A 16,105-nucleotide genomic window follows, 5' to 3' on the forward strand; every position below is an offset into this window, starting at 1 on the left:
GCGGCCCAGGCTGGGGAAAGCGTGGGCATTCCCGGGCCGCGCCCTCTCCCCACCGGGAGGGGCCGAAAGCCCTGGTCCAGGGGCCTGTGTCCCTGAGGGCTGCTGTCCGCCCCGAGTCCCTGCGAGGCCAGGGTGCGCCTCAGTTTCCCTCCCTCTAAAGAGAAGTGACAGGATGCCGTGGGTGCGTGGTGACCTTTATTACTGGCTAGCGTGGGCGTGGGGGCGTGGTCAGGCACGAGTGCGGCTTCTGGCTGGGCCAGCTCCTGGTCTGCGGCGGGAGCGGGCCTCCGGTGCTGGAGGACCCCGGGAGCCGGGGTGTGCAGGGCGGGGACACCGCGAGGAGCAGATCCCGGGAGAAGGCGACTGCAGCTCTACTTCCAGCGCCCGGTGACTTTGGCCTTCCCGCGGGTCTTGGAGCTGCAGGAGAAGCAGGGCCCAGTCAGACAGGACGCGGGGCAGCCCTCCATGGTGGGTAGGTGGGGGGCGTGGGGGGCTGCTGAGGGCTGAGAGGGGCAGGGGGCCACCTGGAGCTGCCTCCAGAGGCTCAACAGGGCAGCAGCCTGGGGGGGGGTGGGGGGGGTGGGGGAGCTCTTGGACCCTACAGGAGAGGAGGAAGGGGCGGGAGGCCTGGGAAACAGGAAGGATGGGGAAGGGGGCAGGGGGGGATGGAGCTGGGGTGCTCACACTTTCTGGTTGTCATTGATCCTGTTGCGGAGAACGTTGATCTGTAAGAAAAGGAGGCAAGAGAGAGTGACCCCGCGGCACCCACTGGGCTCAGGGCCCTGCTGGCCTGGGGATGGGGTGGGCAGGACCGGGACCCCACACTAGGGCCCCGGGCCATCACGGTGAGAAGTAAGCAGCTGCGTCCCCGGTGAGGTCCCCACCACCACCTCCGCCGGGAGGCCTGGCCCGGTGCATCCTGGTCCCCCCCGTCGTGCGTGCTCAGTGGGCTGAGCTGCTGCCTCGAGGCCAGAAGTGGGGAGACCCCAGGGCTGGAACGCCAGGAAGTGTCTGCTCAGCCACAGCGAACCCTCAGACTCCAGAAGCACCAGCCAGCCCAGCGGCCACACGAGCGAGGCACACGGTCACACGACGGCTCACCTCGTATTTCTGCTGCTTGAACTTCTCCTGCAGGTCGAACTTCTCCGCTTCCAGGTCGTAGATGGTCTGCCGCAGCTCCTTGGCCTTCTCCCTGCACAGGCCGTGGGCGGGGGCAGTAAGGAGGGGCCTCACCTGCCTCCCTGCTGCTCCGGACCGCTCCCCTTCCCGGCCTCCCCGCCCTCCAGGCCTGCCAAAGCCCCCCACCCCGGCTGACTGCAGTGCCCGGGACTGAGGACGGGGCACCGGCGCCGCCAGGGCACAGCCCCGAAGCGTGGAGGGGTGGGGGTCGCACCAACATCGTGCGCAGGTGGGGAAGGGGAGCGGGGCTCTGCCGCCCCGGCCAGCCCGTCGCGGTCCCGCCCAAGCCGCCGACGGAATAACTGGGGCGGAGCGCCCCCTGGCGGCTCAGGCGAGCCGGTGCCCCTGCCCTCGGCCCGACGCCCCTCCCTCGCGGGTACAGCCCCAGCGTGCGGGCAGCCACCTCAGCTGGTCTTCGTTCAGGTGATCGATGGCCAGCACTTTCCTCCTCTCGGCCAGAATCTTCTTCTTCTTCTCCCGCTCCGTCTGCCTCTTCCCAGTTTTACGCTCCGTCTGGAGGGGGTGAGAAGCAGGGGAATGGGTTAGTGAACACCCCCTCCTATCCCCACACCCCCAACCCCAGCGGGGACAGAGGCTCAGCCTTGCAACCCCCAGGCCAGCAACTGCCTGGGCTCCCCAGGAAACAGACAGGTGGGGGCTCCCCGGACCCCTACCTCCCCACATCTCCCCCCAGCCCAATGCCTTCCCCTCCTGGGGCTCCCCAGACTACAAGGAGGAGGAGGGTTTGAGGACTGGCACCCACCTGGGCCTGCAGAGCCAGGACAGCAAGAGGAAGACCCAGAGAGAAAGATGCAACAGTGACAGAGACAGGGAGAGAGGAGGGCACAGGGACACAGGCAGAGACACAGGAAGGAGAGGGTTCAGCCGTGCTGCGGGCCACCTTAGTTACTGGACGTGCGTCCGGGGTGGGGTGGGGATGTTTGACAGCAGGGCCCCGCTCGTAGGGTCGCCGTGGGGCGCAGGGGCCAGGAGGCTGGCCCAGTTCTGAGCTGGGGACTTGGACATCTAAGAAAATGTTCTGATGTGTCCCCTGCACAGAGAAGTTCAACTTCCCATCTCTCCGCCCCTGGGAATGGGGTATCTGGTGGGGGTGAGCTCCCAGCAGCAAACCAGCCTGCATCCGGGCAGCCCTTAGCCGCACTCCAGGGTAGCTCGTCTGACCCTCTCAGAGCAGGCAGGGTGGACATTAACCCCATTTTACAGATGAGTGGACTGAGAAGGCCACACACGGTGGATGTGAGACGGGGCACAGGGCCTGCCGGCTCCACCAGCCGGCGTGGGGCTAGGGCTGGGAGGGGCAGTGGCGCTCTGGGCTCTGCTCACAGCGCTCGTCCCAGCAGCCCCTCCCGGGGAAAGCCAGCTGCTGCGAGGGCCAGCTTCCGGTCTGGCATGAGAACTCAGTCTCGCAACAGCGGCTGGACATGTCTTCCCGGGATCCCGCGCACAGTCACTCCTCACGACACAGGACGCCCGGAGGCCCCCCACCTTCTGGATGTAGCCTCCAAAATGCATCATGTTAGACAGAGCCTTCTTCTTCCGGGCCTCATCCTCAGCCTTCCTCCGGCTCTCCTCCTCCTCTCGGCGGGCCCTCTCCTCCTGGTTTCCGGCAGGGAGGGAGTGGATTAGGGGTGGGGGCCGGACACCCTGATTCTGGGCTGGCGCTGGCGGTCCTTGTGGCCAAGCACACTGTCCTGGGGATTGAGGGCACTCGGGCATGGAGCCTGGTGCTGGAGTTTGTTGGCCGGGGACACGGGACTGAGCGAGCGGGGTCCCAGCTCCTGACAGTGAGGGTCCCCGCACCCAGGCCAGGGATAGGAAGCCCCAGGGGTGAGCTGCATCCCTGGGGCGGGGCACCGGCAGTAGCAGCACAGGACGGGGGCCGCGGCACCTCAGCTCCCAGGGGGCGCGCTGTGCAGGGAGGAGGGGGGTGCCTTAACCACTCAGGGCCTTTCTGTCTAGTCGCGCACGCAACGCCCAGCGCCGCGTGGGTGCTCGCCCCGGACCGAGTCCCAGTCTGCGCGCGCGGAGGGCCAGGGCGGGGTCGCTCACGGCCAGGCGGCTCTGCCGCTCTCTGTCTCGCTGCGCCCGGATCCGCTGCTGCTCCGCCCGTTCTGCCCGCCGTTCCTCCTGCGGAGGGAGCGCCCGCTGTGGGACTGACGTCAACGCCTGCAAAGTGTCGGTGGGCTTCTCCGTGTCCCCTGAGTGTCCCCCCCCGCCCCGGCCGCTGCCCTGTGCTGGAGGCAGAGGCCACGTCCTGCCGTCGGCCAAGCAGCACGGGAGGTAGAGGGGAGAAAGGAAGGCGAACAGCCTCTTGTCCCCCGGAAAATGTTTTGGGATCCCGGAGGTCACCGCATCTTCCCTCCGTGAGTGGCGGGGCGGGGGGGGGGGCCGGGGGGAGCGGGGGGGGGGGCAGAGATGATGACTCGGCTCCAGCCCTCGGCGGGAGGGTGCTGGGGCCCCAGGGGCTCTTGCTGGACCACCCCCGGCCCCGGGAGGCGCCCGACACCCACGATCCTGTCTTTGAGGGAGACCAGCTCCTGTTCCTCTTTCTTGCGGTTCTCGAAATGCGCCTCAATCAGCGTCTGCAGCTCGTTCAGGTCCTTCTCCATGCGCTTCCGGTGGATGTCCTGCGGGGGGGCGGGGCTCAGAGGCTGCCCACCGCCCCCATGCCAGGGGGGAGGGGCCTGGGTCCAGGAGAGCAGCTGGAGCCGGACCCAGGACACTGTCGGGCACTGTGTGCCCCCCGCCCGTGACCTCCCCTCCGCCAGGAGGTCCTGAGCTCTCTCCCAGGGGGCCTGCCCTCCCCAAGCCCCCACTCACGTCAAAGTCCACTCTCTCTCCTTCGGGGATCTTGGGCGGCACCAGGTTGGGCATGAACGGCCTGGTGGGCAGAAGGAGGCGTGAGCACCAAGCCTTCTCTGGACCAAGGGGCTGCGGTGCTTGGGCGGCCAAGGTCCTCTCACCCCTGCAGAAACGCGGCCGCCGCTGCGCAGCCACCAGCACGGTGACTCCAGCATGGCGTGCACACAGGAGCCCCCGGGCCGCTCAGCACCAGGGTCCCACGGCACCTGCACGTGCCCTCCCGTTTACCCACAGAGTAGGAACCACTCATCTCACTCAAGGAAGCCGAGACTCCGAGACATAGCGCCTGGCTCAAAACCACCAGCCAGGAAGTAGAGAAGATGCACAGGTGACAGACAGCTTGGCTGACCCACGGGACCTCCCCAGGAGCCCAGGAGGCCACGCTGGTCCCCACCCCCTCCCACACTCGCGTGGGACTCCAGGCCCCGGGCGCTGGGCCTGGGTTTCCCGTCTGCCTCATCTGTGTGGGGCTGAACCGAGACGCTGCAGCGCTCACAGCAGCGGGGGAACCGGGAAGGGGCTGGACTTCCGGGCCGGGCTAGTTTCAGACCATCCACTCGAGCCGGAAGGCACCGCAGGGAGACGCCTGCGTGTGCTGAGGTCCCGTCAGCTGGCGGCCTTGGCGTTCCCAAAACCCCCATCCCACCCAGCACCCAGAGCTCCCAGGCAGTGTCACGTGTGTGGCAACAAGTTGCCCTGTGTGGCCCTCGGTGACGCTCTGAACCACACGCCGAGGCTGACACACACTCACTGCTTGGCTTCCCCGAATTGTCCTCCCTCTTCCCCCCGGCCCCACCTCAGCCACTGAGGATGGAGTCCTAGCTCTCCTGTAGGGTCGGACAAGGTGTCCACCCAGGGCCACAGCTAGTTCGTCATTTTCCTCTAGATGGACACGGTGCTGACGGGGGCAGGGCGCGGAACTGGTGATGGAGTGTGGGAGGATTTCAGCCCCCATCCCCCGCCGACCCCACACACCCTGGCAGCAGACGGCAGAGACTCTTGTGCAGTGCACAACCTGTAAAACCATACGTGGTGGTCTGTGCTGGCTGTGCCACCATGCACTGCGGTCCTGTCCCCCAGCTGTCCTCCCTCATGAGCCCTCTGCTCCCAGGGCCTCACCACGCACCTGGGCTTGGGCTTGGACTCCTCCACTGGGCCATCTGGAGAGAAGGGAAGCACACGGCCACGGGGTCAGGAGGCCCGGATCTGGTCCCACTCTGCCCCTGATGAGCCGGGCACCTGTGGGCCTCCGTTTCACCATCCACCTGTGAGTCCCTCCCGGCCCCGGGTTGCAGGAACACCCAAAGAAATAAGCTGCAGGGTTGCAAACCCCACACTCCCTCTCGGGGCTGCTCCCCGGGGGAGCCTCGGGAGACGCACGTACGCACAGCCCTCTCGTTCAGCAGTGCTGGCCTCACGGTGAAGAGGGGTCCAGGGCACGGTCCCTGGGGGTCCTGGCCCCAGAGTCCCCTCCAGAGCCTCTGTCTCCTCGGTTGCCCCCAGACCTCCTGGCGGCCCGGGACCAGGAAGCTGATGGGGCGTGACCCTGAGACCCACTGGCTGCGCCCCTCCAGAGGCGTGACTGGGGCCACCTGCGCCCCTGGGGAAGGCCGCCGGCCAACAATGACCGCAGCAGTGACCCACCCCATGACCATCCATGCCTGGGATCTCCTCCCCCAGACTCCCCACCCTCGAGTGGTTCAGCTGGGCTCCAGGCGCCTCGTGTGTGGACGTGGCTGTGACCACTGCCCTGCCCTGCCTGGGCCCTTGGACATCACCCCTCTCCCCTGGGCACCACCGGGCCAGCTTCTCTGCAAGGAGGAGCCCGACCTCCAAACACGCATGGTCACCGAGTTGTGTCCTGCCTTCCCCAGCCCCTCCCCCGCCTCCCTGGGGTCTCCCCCAAACTGCTGGAGGGGCTCCCCGGCCCCCCAGCGCCTCCTCCCAACACCCAGGGGGCCTCACCTCCAGCCTCTTTATCTCCGTCTTCTCCACCTTCTAAAGAGAACGTGAGAAATCAGTAAAGGTCCTGGTTGCGAGCTCAAACCCCTGCCAAGAGCCTCCCCGCAACAGGTCCTCAGCCAAGTGTGCCCTGTGGGGGTCTGGGGTCCAGAGCCCGGAGCTGTCTGTCTGCACCTGCCCTGGGCCCAAGACCACCGGGCACCAGAGGGGCACGTGGCCAGCGTTTACTGACAGGGCGACCGAGGGCTGAGCCCCGACAGGACGAGTGGCCGCCCAGGCTGCAAAGCTCGGTCCAGGCGGTTTTCTTGCTGCTGTAGGAGTGGCTCTGGGGCTCTCGCCACCCCGGGCTCCAGGACAGAGCCCCTTGCACCCTCAGCCCGGGTGGAGCCTCACCTTCGGCGTTAGTCTCCTCCGCGTCAGTCCCGCCTCCAGCCTCTTCTTCCACTTCCTCCTCCTGTTCTGGAGAAGTGAACCAGACACAGTGGGCACACTCGTGCCGGCCGGCAGAGCCCGGGGCGGAGGTGTGGGGAGGGGGCCAGCGACATCCAGGTTCCACATGAATTTGGGGGTGACTGATGTGACAAGACGGGGGCTACTCTGTTCTTGGTTTAAACCAGAAGTCCACAAACTGTGGCCCCATCTGGCCCCCAGACTGTTTCTAAATAAAGTTTTATTGGAGCACGGCCCAAGCTGCTTTCACGCAACAACAGAGTTGAGTGGCTTCCACAGAGACCAGGTGGCCACAAAGCCTAAAACATTTACTATCAGCTCCTTCTCAGGGTCCTGGAGACCGGCTCTGCACCTGGAGGCCTCTGGGAAGGCCAGGCGGGTGCTGGGCGGCACCAGGGAATGGGTGGGGGCTGTCTGCCGGGCTCTTTCTGTCGACTCAGGCCCCCTTCCCCACCCCATCCCCCGATGTGGCACCACAGGGGTCAGGGGAGCGCCCGTCCCGGGCTCAGGCCCTGGAGACCCTTCATCTGTATTTGAAAGAGACCAAAGCAGGACTGCGTGTGGGTGAAGGAGCTGCCCTGCATGTGGATGTATGTACGGTCCAAAGAGTCAGGGGGATTTCTGTTTTCATCCACTTGCTTGGCAGGGTATAGACCCCGCCCCAGTCAGGCACTCCGAGTGGGTAGACACATTCGACAGCATGGCGCCAGGCACAGGGATCTGCCGGCAGCGGGTGCTGATAAAGACCCTGACTGAGGCTCTGCATGTGGTGGACTCCTGGCAGGGGGGCTGGAAAGCCTGGAGGTGGGCGGGGGTGAGGCCAGCACGGAAATGTCCACACCCCCTGCCTCCACTCCCAGCCTCTACACTCGCCTCCACCCCTGGCCTCCACCCCCTGCCTCCACCCCTGGCCTCCACACCCGCCTCCACCCCCAGCCTCCACTCCCTGCCTCTACCCTCTGCCTCCAACCCCTGCCTCCACCCCCTGCCTCCACCCCCTGCCTCCACCCCCGGCCTCCACCCCTGGCCTCCACCCCCAGCCTCCACTCCCTGCCTCCACCTCCTGCCTCCACCCCCGGCCTCCACACCCCCTGCTTCCACTCTTGTTCTAGGTCTGAGTCCTCTCTGAGGCCTGAAGAGTCCTCTTCTTTGATCCCTGCAGGACCCTTACCTCAAAGAAGATCCTTCCAGAAGGGGTGAGAGGGGAGGGCTGGCTAGCAAGGACATGGCCAGGTGTGGGGTCCACCTTCAGGCCATCTTGTTAACACCTCTCCCACCCCGTCTGAGGTTTCAGTTCCCACCTCGCCCAGTGGGCACCCAACACCCGCAAGGGGAACGCCCCAGGTGCCCCCACATCCTCAGACGTCACTACCAGAAAGTTCCCGCTAAAATTCAGTCCGAGTCTGTGCCCGCCCACCGCACCCCGTCCACCTGCAGCCATGCACACTTGCAAGCTGACGTCCCGTCCTTTCTGCTGGGGCTATTTCCAGTCCCCCAGCTGCTCTCCCCAGGATTCTGTCCCCAGGCCCCTCCCACCCCAGCCACCCTGCCCAGGGGCTGTCCCCTAAGAGGGAGGAGCCAGCACAGAACAGTGTGTGCGCAGCGAGGCGGACATCGGTCCCCTCTGGATCCTGGACTTGGAGCGGGTGGGGGACTGGCCAGCCTGGGTCCCTCTCGGAAAGCACGGAAAGGCGCGTGGTCCCGGCCCTCCACCAAGGTCCCCACCCCGGTGCAGGGCCCTCCTCATGGGGGCAACTTGGGATGACAGGGTGGGAGCACAGGGACAGGCAAAGCTGCACCGCTGTCCCGTCCTCTCTCCAGGCTTCCTCTTCTGAGGTCGGGGAGCGGCAGCCGCGAGGGGAGAGGCGAGACAGGTTAGCCTGGGAGCAGGACGGGGCAGCAGTGGATGGCGTATGGTGGCACGGGTGTGGGCTGTGGAGCCCAGGCCCTGACCCACCAACTCCTAGACCCGCTCCGGTGGCTTCCCTGAGCCTCAGGGGTCGGCAAAGGGGAAATAAGTGCACTCCCTTCTCCGTGATGCTTGGCTGTGCCCAGGCCGTCGGAGGCACTCAGGGTATCTGGCCACCTCCTGCTTCCAGACCCCAGGGCCCCCATCTCCCTCCCGCGGGGACAGAGGCCCCAGAGTGGGAACAACGCACCCTTGTCAGACCCCTCCACACCTCGACCCCTGAAGGAGCCTCTCAGGGACCCGCGAGACATCTCCAGTTTCCAGGAGAGGCGGACACAGGGCAGACTTGGAAGGAAGCTGCCCCATGCAAGGAAGCATGGCCCAACACTCCCTCTCTAGGAAGGCCGACTGCCTGTAGAGCTATTATCTCCTGAAGAAAGCAGAGGTCCTGGGATTATCCATCCTGTAGGCTTAGTGACACCCTTCCAGACCTCGCTCTCTTGGTCGCTGGCAGCCGGGGACTTAGCTACCAGGGAGCCAGGTGTGGTCCATTCACTGCAAGCAAGGCGGACGCTCCAGGGACTCAGACCCCCATCGCAGTGGAGAATTATTTTGTTAATTCACAGCCAAGTCCTGCTGTGGGTAGCAGGCAGATTGGTACCAAATCCAGAGTCTATGGCTCAAACCTCACCCCCCAAAACCTGTTGCCAGGAGCTGGCAAATCCCCCAAAGCAAAGGAAAACCCACCGTATGGAGAGTCCCTGCAGGAAACACAACTGAAGGTGGAGCTAGATTTTTGACTCAAAAAATATTCAAATAGCCTCTGATGTGAGTGGTGTTCCTTGAGAACTGACTCCCAAGGGCCCCCCGCCCCGGTTCTCCTGTGAGTGTCTCTGTGTCTCCTCTTTGTCAGGTACCCCTGGAACAGCCTCAAATGCAAGATGCCCCCACTTTCCCCAGAAGACTCGGGAACTTGGGTCAGCTCCCAAGGCCCCCGGTTCCCTCCCAGAGACCCTCCCCCTAGTGTCCATGCACGATGTGCTGACATGATGATTTTGAGGATCTGCTGAGCCTCTAAGGGGCAGGATCCACCCTTCCCCGGGGGCAGAAGCCTGAGGGGCCCGAGGGCCATGCTGGGCCAACTGGGGGCACTGTAGGGACAGAGAGAGGCCTCGTGACCACCGGCATGTGTCAAGTGCTCAGGAAGAAGGGAAGGTTAGGTGCTCGCAGGGAGAAGGGGCACCACGCTGAGGAGACCATGATAATGAAAATGATCAACAAGTAGGAAAAGGGCAAAGATCCGAGGGTCAGAGTGGACCCTCGCCAGTTGACAAGGTCTTCACATCCACGTGATGTGTCTCAGATACCTGAACACCTTCATAATCTCATTTGAAAAAGCATCAAACTGAACGCTTTTAGGTGTGGTCATGCTATTATGGCTATGTTTTTTAAGAGATTCATACTGAGCTATGTAAGCGTGGGGTGATGTTACGATGTCTGGGGAGGATTCGTCTGTTCTAAAATACCGGGCAGAGACAGAGTAAGTGAGAGAAGATGGGCTGTAAGTTGATGGTTGTTGACTGAGTGATGGGTGCGTGGGGGGTGCATTATTCTATTTTTGCCACTTTTATGTGCATTTAAAACTTTACGTGGTAAAAAAAAATTAGAGAAAAAAAGCAAAAATAATTAATTGGAAAAAAAAGCAGTGATTCCGTGTGAATCACCTGGTGGGCGATAGAGACAGGTTTAAACCTTTTGCCCCAAGACCTGAGCACAAGGGTTCGGGCTGATCCCAGCTAGGAGCTGGGATTGGTGGAGGGTCTTTGCTCAGCTAAGAGTGAGAGGCGGGGACCATGCGCTCCCTCCACGCCACCCCTCCTCGCCCGCCATCCATCCCCCATACCTTCCATGGTTCCTTCTGCTCCGGGGATGAGACGCGGCCACAAGAGAGGAGAGAAGAGACCATCAGTTTCAAAGCAGGCTGTCCTGCCCAGTGAGCGTGGGGCATGCGCTTACCTTCCTGCTCCCTGCGGTGCGAGGGGAGATGCCGTCAGGAGCACAGGGCACGCTGCACACACGTGTACACACCCCCCACACCCACACACCACACCCTGGCCTTTTCCTGAAGATGACCCCAGTTTTTGCCCTCCGCCCTGGGTGCTGGCGTCTGCCCGCTCTGCCCACCCGCACAGCCTGGTCTGGCCCAGCCTCCGGTCCCGCCGCCTCTGACCACCACCAGGAAACCTGGCTCAGCTGCTGGTCCCCTGCGCTCTGCCCACCCCCTCCACCCGGGGTCCAAGTCCACGCAGGAGGCGCAGCCCCCCCAGGCCCTCCACGCTCCGCGCCCAGGAGGGAGGTCCGCGGGCTCCAAGCCGTGCCGGCGTTCGTGTCCCTCTGTGCACCCACTCCCCGCAAGGAGGTGACTGATTGGCCGCCAGTGTGTGCCCCCCCCCCGGCGCTCGGGACAGCGCGGGGACAGGGCAGCGCAGGAACAGCGGCTGCCCGGGGCAGTGATTACAAGGGCTCTGAGGTGGATTCCTGGGGCACGGTCGCTCTGTGGCCTCGGGGTCCTCACGGAACCTCTCTGGTCCGTTCTCGGGAGGCCCAGCTCCCAGCAGGAGCCCACTGCCCCGGGAATGGGCTCTTTACTGCCAACCCCGCAGGCCAGCCCAGAGGCACAGGGCTCGAAACAAAGGGGTGCGGCTCTCCCGGGGCCCCCAGAGGGGCGCGGCCCCGGCCCACAACCGGGCATCTCCCAGGCCAGGTGCACGGAGGGGACGGCCCCCCAGCATGACCCCAGTACTCACCCCTCGGACTTGTCCACCGCCTCCTCCGCGTCCGACATGGTCTCCGCTTCCCTCCGGAGAGAAGAACAGTCAGCACGGGCGGGGAGCCGGCCTCCCGGCTCTGCGAGGAACGCTGGGCCCGCAGTCCACCCGAGACGCTGACCACCCGCCCCTTATCCGCCCGCGACGGCAGCAGAGCCCGCTGCCTCCTCTGTCGGGGAGCACAGCAACCCCTGCACCACGTGGTGACTGTCTGAACCCCAGCTCTAAGCCTCCCCAGCCTTGCCAGCCTTGCCCAGCGACCGGGGAGAAGCTCTGCCCCATCCACGCAGTCTCCCCTGGGAGTGGCCCAGCGTGGCATGGACGGTAACTAGGCAACAGAAAGGAGCAAACGGGGGGTGCAGCCGACACCCCGGACGAACCTCCAGGGAATTACTCTCCCTGGGGGGAGGAAAAGCCGAGGCATGTGGTTCCATCTAGAGAAGGAACATTCTCGAAACGGCAAAGTTGTAGAAATGGAGAACAGATTGGTGGTCGTTGCGGGGGCTGGGAGGGAGGTGGGCGTGGAAGGAAAAGGCACACGAGGGACGTCTGTGGCTCTAGAACTGCTCGGTATCTCTGGTGGTGGGTCCTCGGGCCTGCACAGGCTAAAACGGACGGGAATTTCACACTCGCACTCACACACACAAAGTCGAAGGAGAGCGGGGAATCCGAGTAAGATCACGGATGGTGCTTCCATGTCCCGCTGTGATTTGGTCCTGGCTGTGCAAGTGTTACCGCGGGGGACACTGGGAAGTGGGTGTGGGTCTACATCATTTCTCACGGCAGCGTGTTTATCTACACCGGCTCAAGAAAAAGTCCAGCTCAATGGAGTTTCTCTGGGGAAGCTCTCGTTTTGAGATTCTCCCCCCACTGCACTAGCAACAGAAAATCAAGAGACTCTCCTGTCAGCTGAGCATTGGGGCAAGTCTTCCCAAAGCGCAGACAGAGTGGCCGCATCCTGGCTGCCCGGCCCAGAGGTCTGTGAGGACCACGCTGACACCGAGGAAAGCGTTTTACCGTCCCTTCCCCACAACGACGGGGAGAAGCCAAGGGAGCGGTGGAGACTGCCCGCACGGACTGGGAGGCTGACCTGGCTTTGAACGCTGGCTCCACCTCACATTTGCCTGTGACCTTGGAAAGGTCATTGACCTCCCTACACCTCAGTCCCCTTTTCCCCGAAGGGGTGATGCCAGGCTGCTCCTGACCCTGCCCCACTGGCCCCCGGCGCAGCAGCCACCAGCTTCCCACTCAGCCTGCGGTGACAGTGGCACGGAGAGCGGTGCTCACACCCACACCACCTGTCCCTGCACACCCCACTGTCCCGGCCGAGACCCGCCCCAGGCACCCATCTGCGGGCACGCAGTGAGCCACGACTCTGGCGGGTGGCGTGACGTCCACTGCGAGGCAGCCCCTCTGAGGCCGAGAAGTTCTGAAGGAGCCTCTGCCCCGAGGGCCCTCTGGCGGAAGACCGCCGCAGCCTCGGACCGGCTGCTCTTTTGAACCTGGCTCAGTTCGTCCAGTCCTGCTGGGTCAGGGCGAGCGCTGCAGCGAGCCAGCCCCCCTCGCCAGCTCCCCTCGCTGGAGTCGGTGGGGCAGTGAGGGCGGGGCCAGGCACAGGGAGTTCTGCACAGAAGCTGGCTCCCCCGGGGTGAGGGTGGCAGTGGGTGAGAAGAAGAGATGTCAGATGTGTAGGGTATCCTGAGAAGACATACCCCAGAGGGTCTTCAAATGGGGCCTTGCGGGGAGAGTGGCAGGGGAAGAGCCCCCAGCCCAGAGGGGGTGGGGGTCTGGCAGATGAAGCACTGCCTGGAGCCCCAGGGAAGTAGCCAGAATCAGTGGCCCGAGAACTGGGGAGCCCCTCCCTGAACCCCGGGTGGAATCTGTCACCTTGGCGCAGGGAGGTTTCCCAGGGAAGGTGCGTGGCCAGACTGGGGCTTGGGGTCTCTCTCTCCTCTCCTGCCCAACCGCGCCCACCGGCTCAGAGCCATCGGGCACGGCCCCGGAGACTGCCCCCTGCTCCTATGAGCGCTATCCAGCTCCTAAAAATAGCCTGCCGGCTATGGGGGGTGGGAGGGGGGCTTTCAGCAGAGGACACAGCCAAGACAATTGTTCAGGGGACTGGTGACAGGAAGGCGATGGGCCCGGGCGGGGCTCCAGCTTGGAGGCAGTTGAGAACCCGGCAGGTGAGTTACCAGGATGCCCACGCCCGGGCCCCCACCTGCCACCGCAGACTGATTTCTAGCCGGTCTCCCTCACAGCCAAGAGAGTGGGGGCACATTTCTTGGGGAGTAAAGCAAAAATGATAGAAGGCAGAGAGAATGCTGGCCAGGCGGTCAAAAGAGCTGGGTTTAAAACCCAGTTTTTGCTGTGTGACCTTAGTTAAGTCACTTAACCTCTCTGGACCTCAGTTAACCTGTCTATAAAACAGAGGGATGGGGGTCCCATCCCTCAGCCCTTGTCCCCAGCATTCAACTGGAACCTTCCTAAGCCTGCAGCTGTTAGCCCACCAGCAGAGCTAGGCCAGGGGCAGTGGGCAACTTGATCCTCTCAGATTCCTCTTCTGCCAGGAGAGAACGAGGCCTTGCCCTATAAGACCCAAGACCCGGGTCAGAGGAGGAATTCAGGAGGTCAGGTGCTTCCCAGCTGCACTAGGACAGGAATGGGCTTTGAAATTCCCCACGCTCCAGGCAGCCCCTTTCCCAGTCTGTCTTCAGCCTGCCCAGGAGAAGAGGGAATGGCTCTCCCTCCGGAGGAGCTTAGAGCAAGCGCTCTCCCCGGGGTGTATGGAGGTGGATGGGGCAAGGGTCACACTCGCAGGGACCCTGTGGTGGGGGGCAGCTGGACTCAGGGTTAACCCTCTAACCCAGTGAGCTGGGTTCACCCCCCCCATGAAGGGGTCTCCCAAGGGGGTCTCTCCCCATTGCTCAGCCCGTGCCCTGCCTGGGGAGGGGTGCAGTCCTGGGTCTGGGAGGGCGGATGAACCCCGTGTCTGCCTGGAGGGGCCTCCAGGGGCCCCCGCTGCCTCAGGACAGTGTCTGAATTCCGGGAAAAGAGAATTCGGCCACAAGGACTGTTCTGACTGATGAGAACAAGGCCTCGCTCTGCTCTCTGGGGATCGAGAGGGACCCCTTCCCTGGGAAGCCTCAGGGGCCCTCTGCCTGGAGGGGGAGTCCCCATGGGTTGGAGCACCATGTATTCAGAGGCCTGGCAATTATCTATCCCTTCTACCAATGAGGAAGCTGAGGCCCGGGGAAGGAAAGCCGCTCATCCAAGACTTTCCAGCAAAACCACCCTTCGTTGACAGATCCCAGACTCAAACCCAAGCCTCCAACCTCTCCCTGAGGGCCCTTTAAACTAGTCTCAGAGTCCTGTCCCTGCAACACCTCCTCGGAAGCACCCAGGGGAACGGGGCCTCCCCCAGCCCCGACACCCTCTCAGAGAGGACTCGGGGACTCTCCCATCCGCTCTCCAGAGTCTGCCCGAGCCTTACCCAGAGCAGGAGCTGCCGAAGACGGGTCCTGCGGTGTCCGCGGCCTCGCAGGGTCTGGACGAGGGCAGGGGATGGAGAGGGCTTTAAGCAGACACGCGGTCGGCCGGGAGCCAAGCCCCGCGGTGGAGGAATGTGCGCGGGAGACACCCTGGGGGGGGCGGCGGGGGCAGGGGGAGCGGGGCGCTGGCTGTTACTTTGGCAGGTGCCGGGGACAGGGCTGAGGGAACAGGCACCCCAGGCCATATAAGCCCATGTGGTCATCCAGCTGCTCAGATAAGCTATTTAAAACCAGGACAGATAGGCAGGGGACAGGAGGCAGCAGGCATGTAACACAAACCAGCTGTCCCTCCTGAGAATCCCAATACAGTGGATGCCAGCGACGGGGTGGCAGGCTGGGGGCGGGGCCGGGGGCACAAGGCACTTGGTCAGTCTCTGGGCGGGGGTCTCGGGAGCAGAGGCAGGGCTTGTCTGCAGCTCGACTGGAGTGATGCTGCGGGTGAAGGCGCCTTCCAGGCGACTGGCCGCTTCTAACAGGACGAGCAGCCTTGTGGGGGAGGCAGGCTGGGCTGGCCTCAGCGAGCACATCTGCAGAGTGGGTCTGCTCCTTGACCCCCCAAGCCACGTGGCAAGCCCTCCTTACTGCGCAGGGGTTAAACCCAATACCGGAGGTCAGGTTCAAGGTCGGACATCCAGCCGAGGATGAGGGTTCTCCTCGAAGGGGCAGCTGGTTGAGTGGAGGGGCGGGGAAGACGGTGGAAGTTCACGCCACTATGGCTTTAAAGTGAGGCCACACGGGACTATCGTCTGCTAACCCCACGAGATCACAAGGTCCTTGAGGCCAGCGTCCAGGGCTTTGGGGTTTGCCCGCACGTACGTGGCTGCCTCGGGAGCCACGTGCCGCGTCCACCACCGACGCCCTTGAAAGGGTCCTCCGCATGCCCCGCCCCCACTCCCCATCAGACTTGCCGCGTCATTCAGCTGAAACTGTCCTTCCATGGTCCCCGGTGGCCTCCGAGCCCAGCGGTCTGATTCCCCACCTCCAGGCTCAATCCCTGCCATGTGGCCCTTTACACTGCCGGCAGATCCGAGGCGGGGCAGGCTGAAGCCACAAGCCTGCTGCCGGCTTCCCGGGCATCAGGGAGGAACGGTGAGCGCAGCCAAGCTGTTGGGAAACAGGGGGGGACCCCCCATCCCCCGCTGTCCTGGTACAGCCGACCAGGACCTTAGCCTCGCCTTGTGTCCTGGCCTGGGATCTCCTGGAATTTAGGAATCGCTTTTCCTAAGTCCTCCCTTAACTCGAGCTACTTCAGTGGGTTCCTTGTGAGCGCAACCGTCCTTCAAGTGGGACGTAATTTGCTTGCACGGATGCCTGGGACAGACATCTGGCCACCTGGATCCCCACGG

The 16,105-nt window shown here is 63.9% G+C and overlaps 1 protein-coding gene across 2 annotated transcripts; it reads right to left on the reverse strand.

Moving 5' to 3' along the window:
* Window positions 1-371: 371 nt before the first annotated feature.
* TNNT2 (troponin T2, cardiac type) lies at window positions 372-11,228 on the reverse strand. 2 transcript variants are annotated; one of them, XM_065887636.1, is made up of 15 exons: window positions 11,191-11,228; window positions 10,400-10,410; window positions 8,281-8,305; window positions 6,418-6,488; window positions 6,028-6,060; window positions 5,189-5,222; window positions 4,021-4,081; window positions 3,711-3,827; window positions 3,250-3,327; window positions 2,686-2,796; window positions 1,943-1,948; window positions 1,583-1,692; window positions 1,102-1,192; window positions 685-725; window positions 372-417 (listed from the first exon to the last, which is right to left on the reverse strand). In XM_065887636.1, exons 1-15 carry the CDS (start codon window positions 11,226-11,228, stop codon window positions 372-374), a joined length of 873 nt encoding a protein of 290 aa, XP_065743708.1. The 2 variants fall into 2 exon arrangements, with proteins under 2 accessions (XP_065743708.1, XP_065743715.1); XM_065887643.1 differs by lacking the exon at window positions 8,281-8,305 and having other exon boundaries at window positions 6,418-6,483.
* Between the last annotated feature and the right edge of the window lie 4,877 nt (window positions 11,229-16,105).

The sequence above is a fragment of the Phocoena phocoena genome, chromosome 1, assembly GCF_963924675.1.
Source record: "Phocoena phocoena chromosome 1, mPhoPho1.1, whole genome shotgun sequence".
NCBI lineage: Eukaryota > Metazoa > Chordata > Mammalia > Artiodactyla > Phocoenidae > Phocoena > Phocoena phocoena.

What these genes read in the sequence shown, in the direction of transcription:
- TNNT2 (XM_065887636.1), bottom strand. Translation starts at nt 11,228, where the DNA reads ATGTCGGACGCGGAGGAGGCGGTGGACAAGTCCGAGGG. An exon ending in GGAGGAGACTAACGCCGAAG is followed by an intron (nt 6,061 to 6,417) that starts GTGAGGCTCCAC and finishes CGTTCTCTTTAG; the next exon opens with AAGGTGGAGAAGACGGAGAT. An exon ending in AGCGGCAGAGCCGCCTGGCC is followed by an intron (nt 2,797 to 3,249) that starts GTGAGCGACCCC and finishes GCCGGAAACCAG; the next exon opens with GAGGAGAGGGCCCGCCGAGA.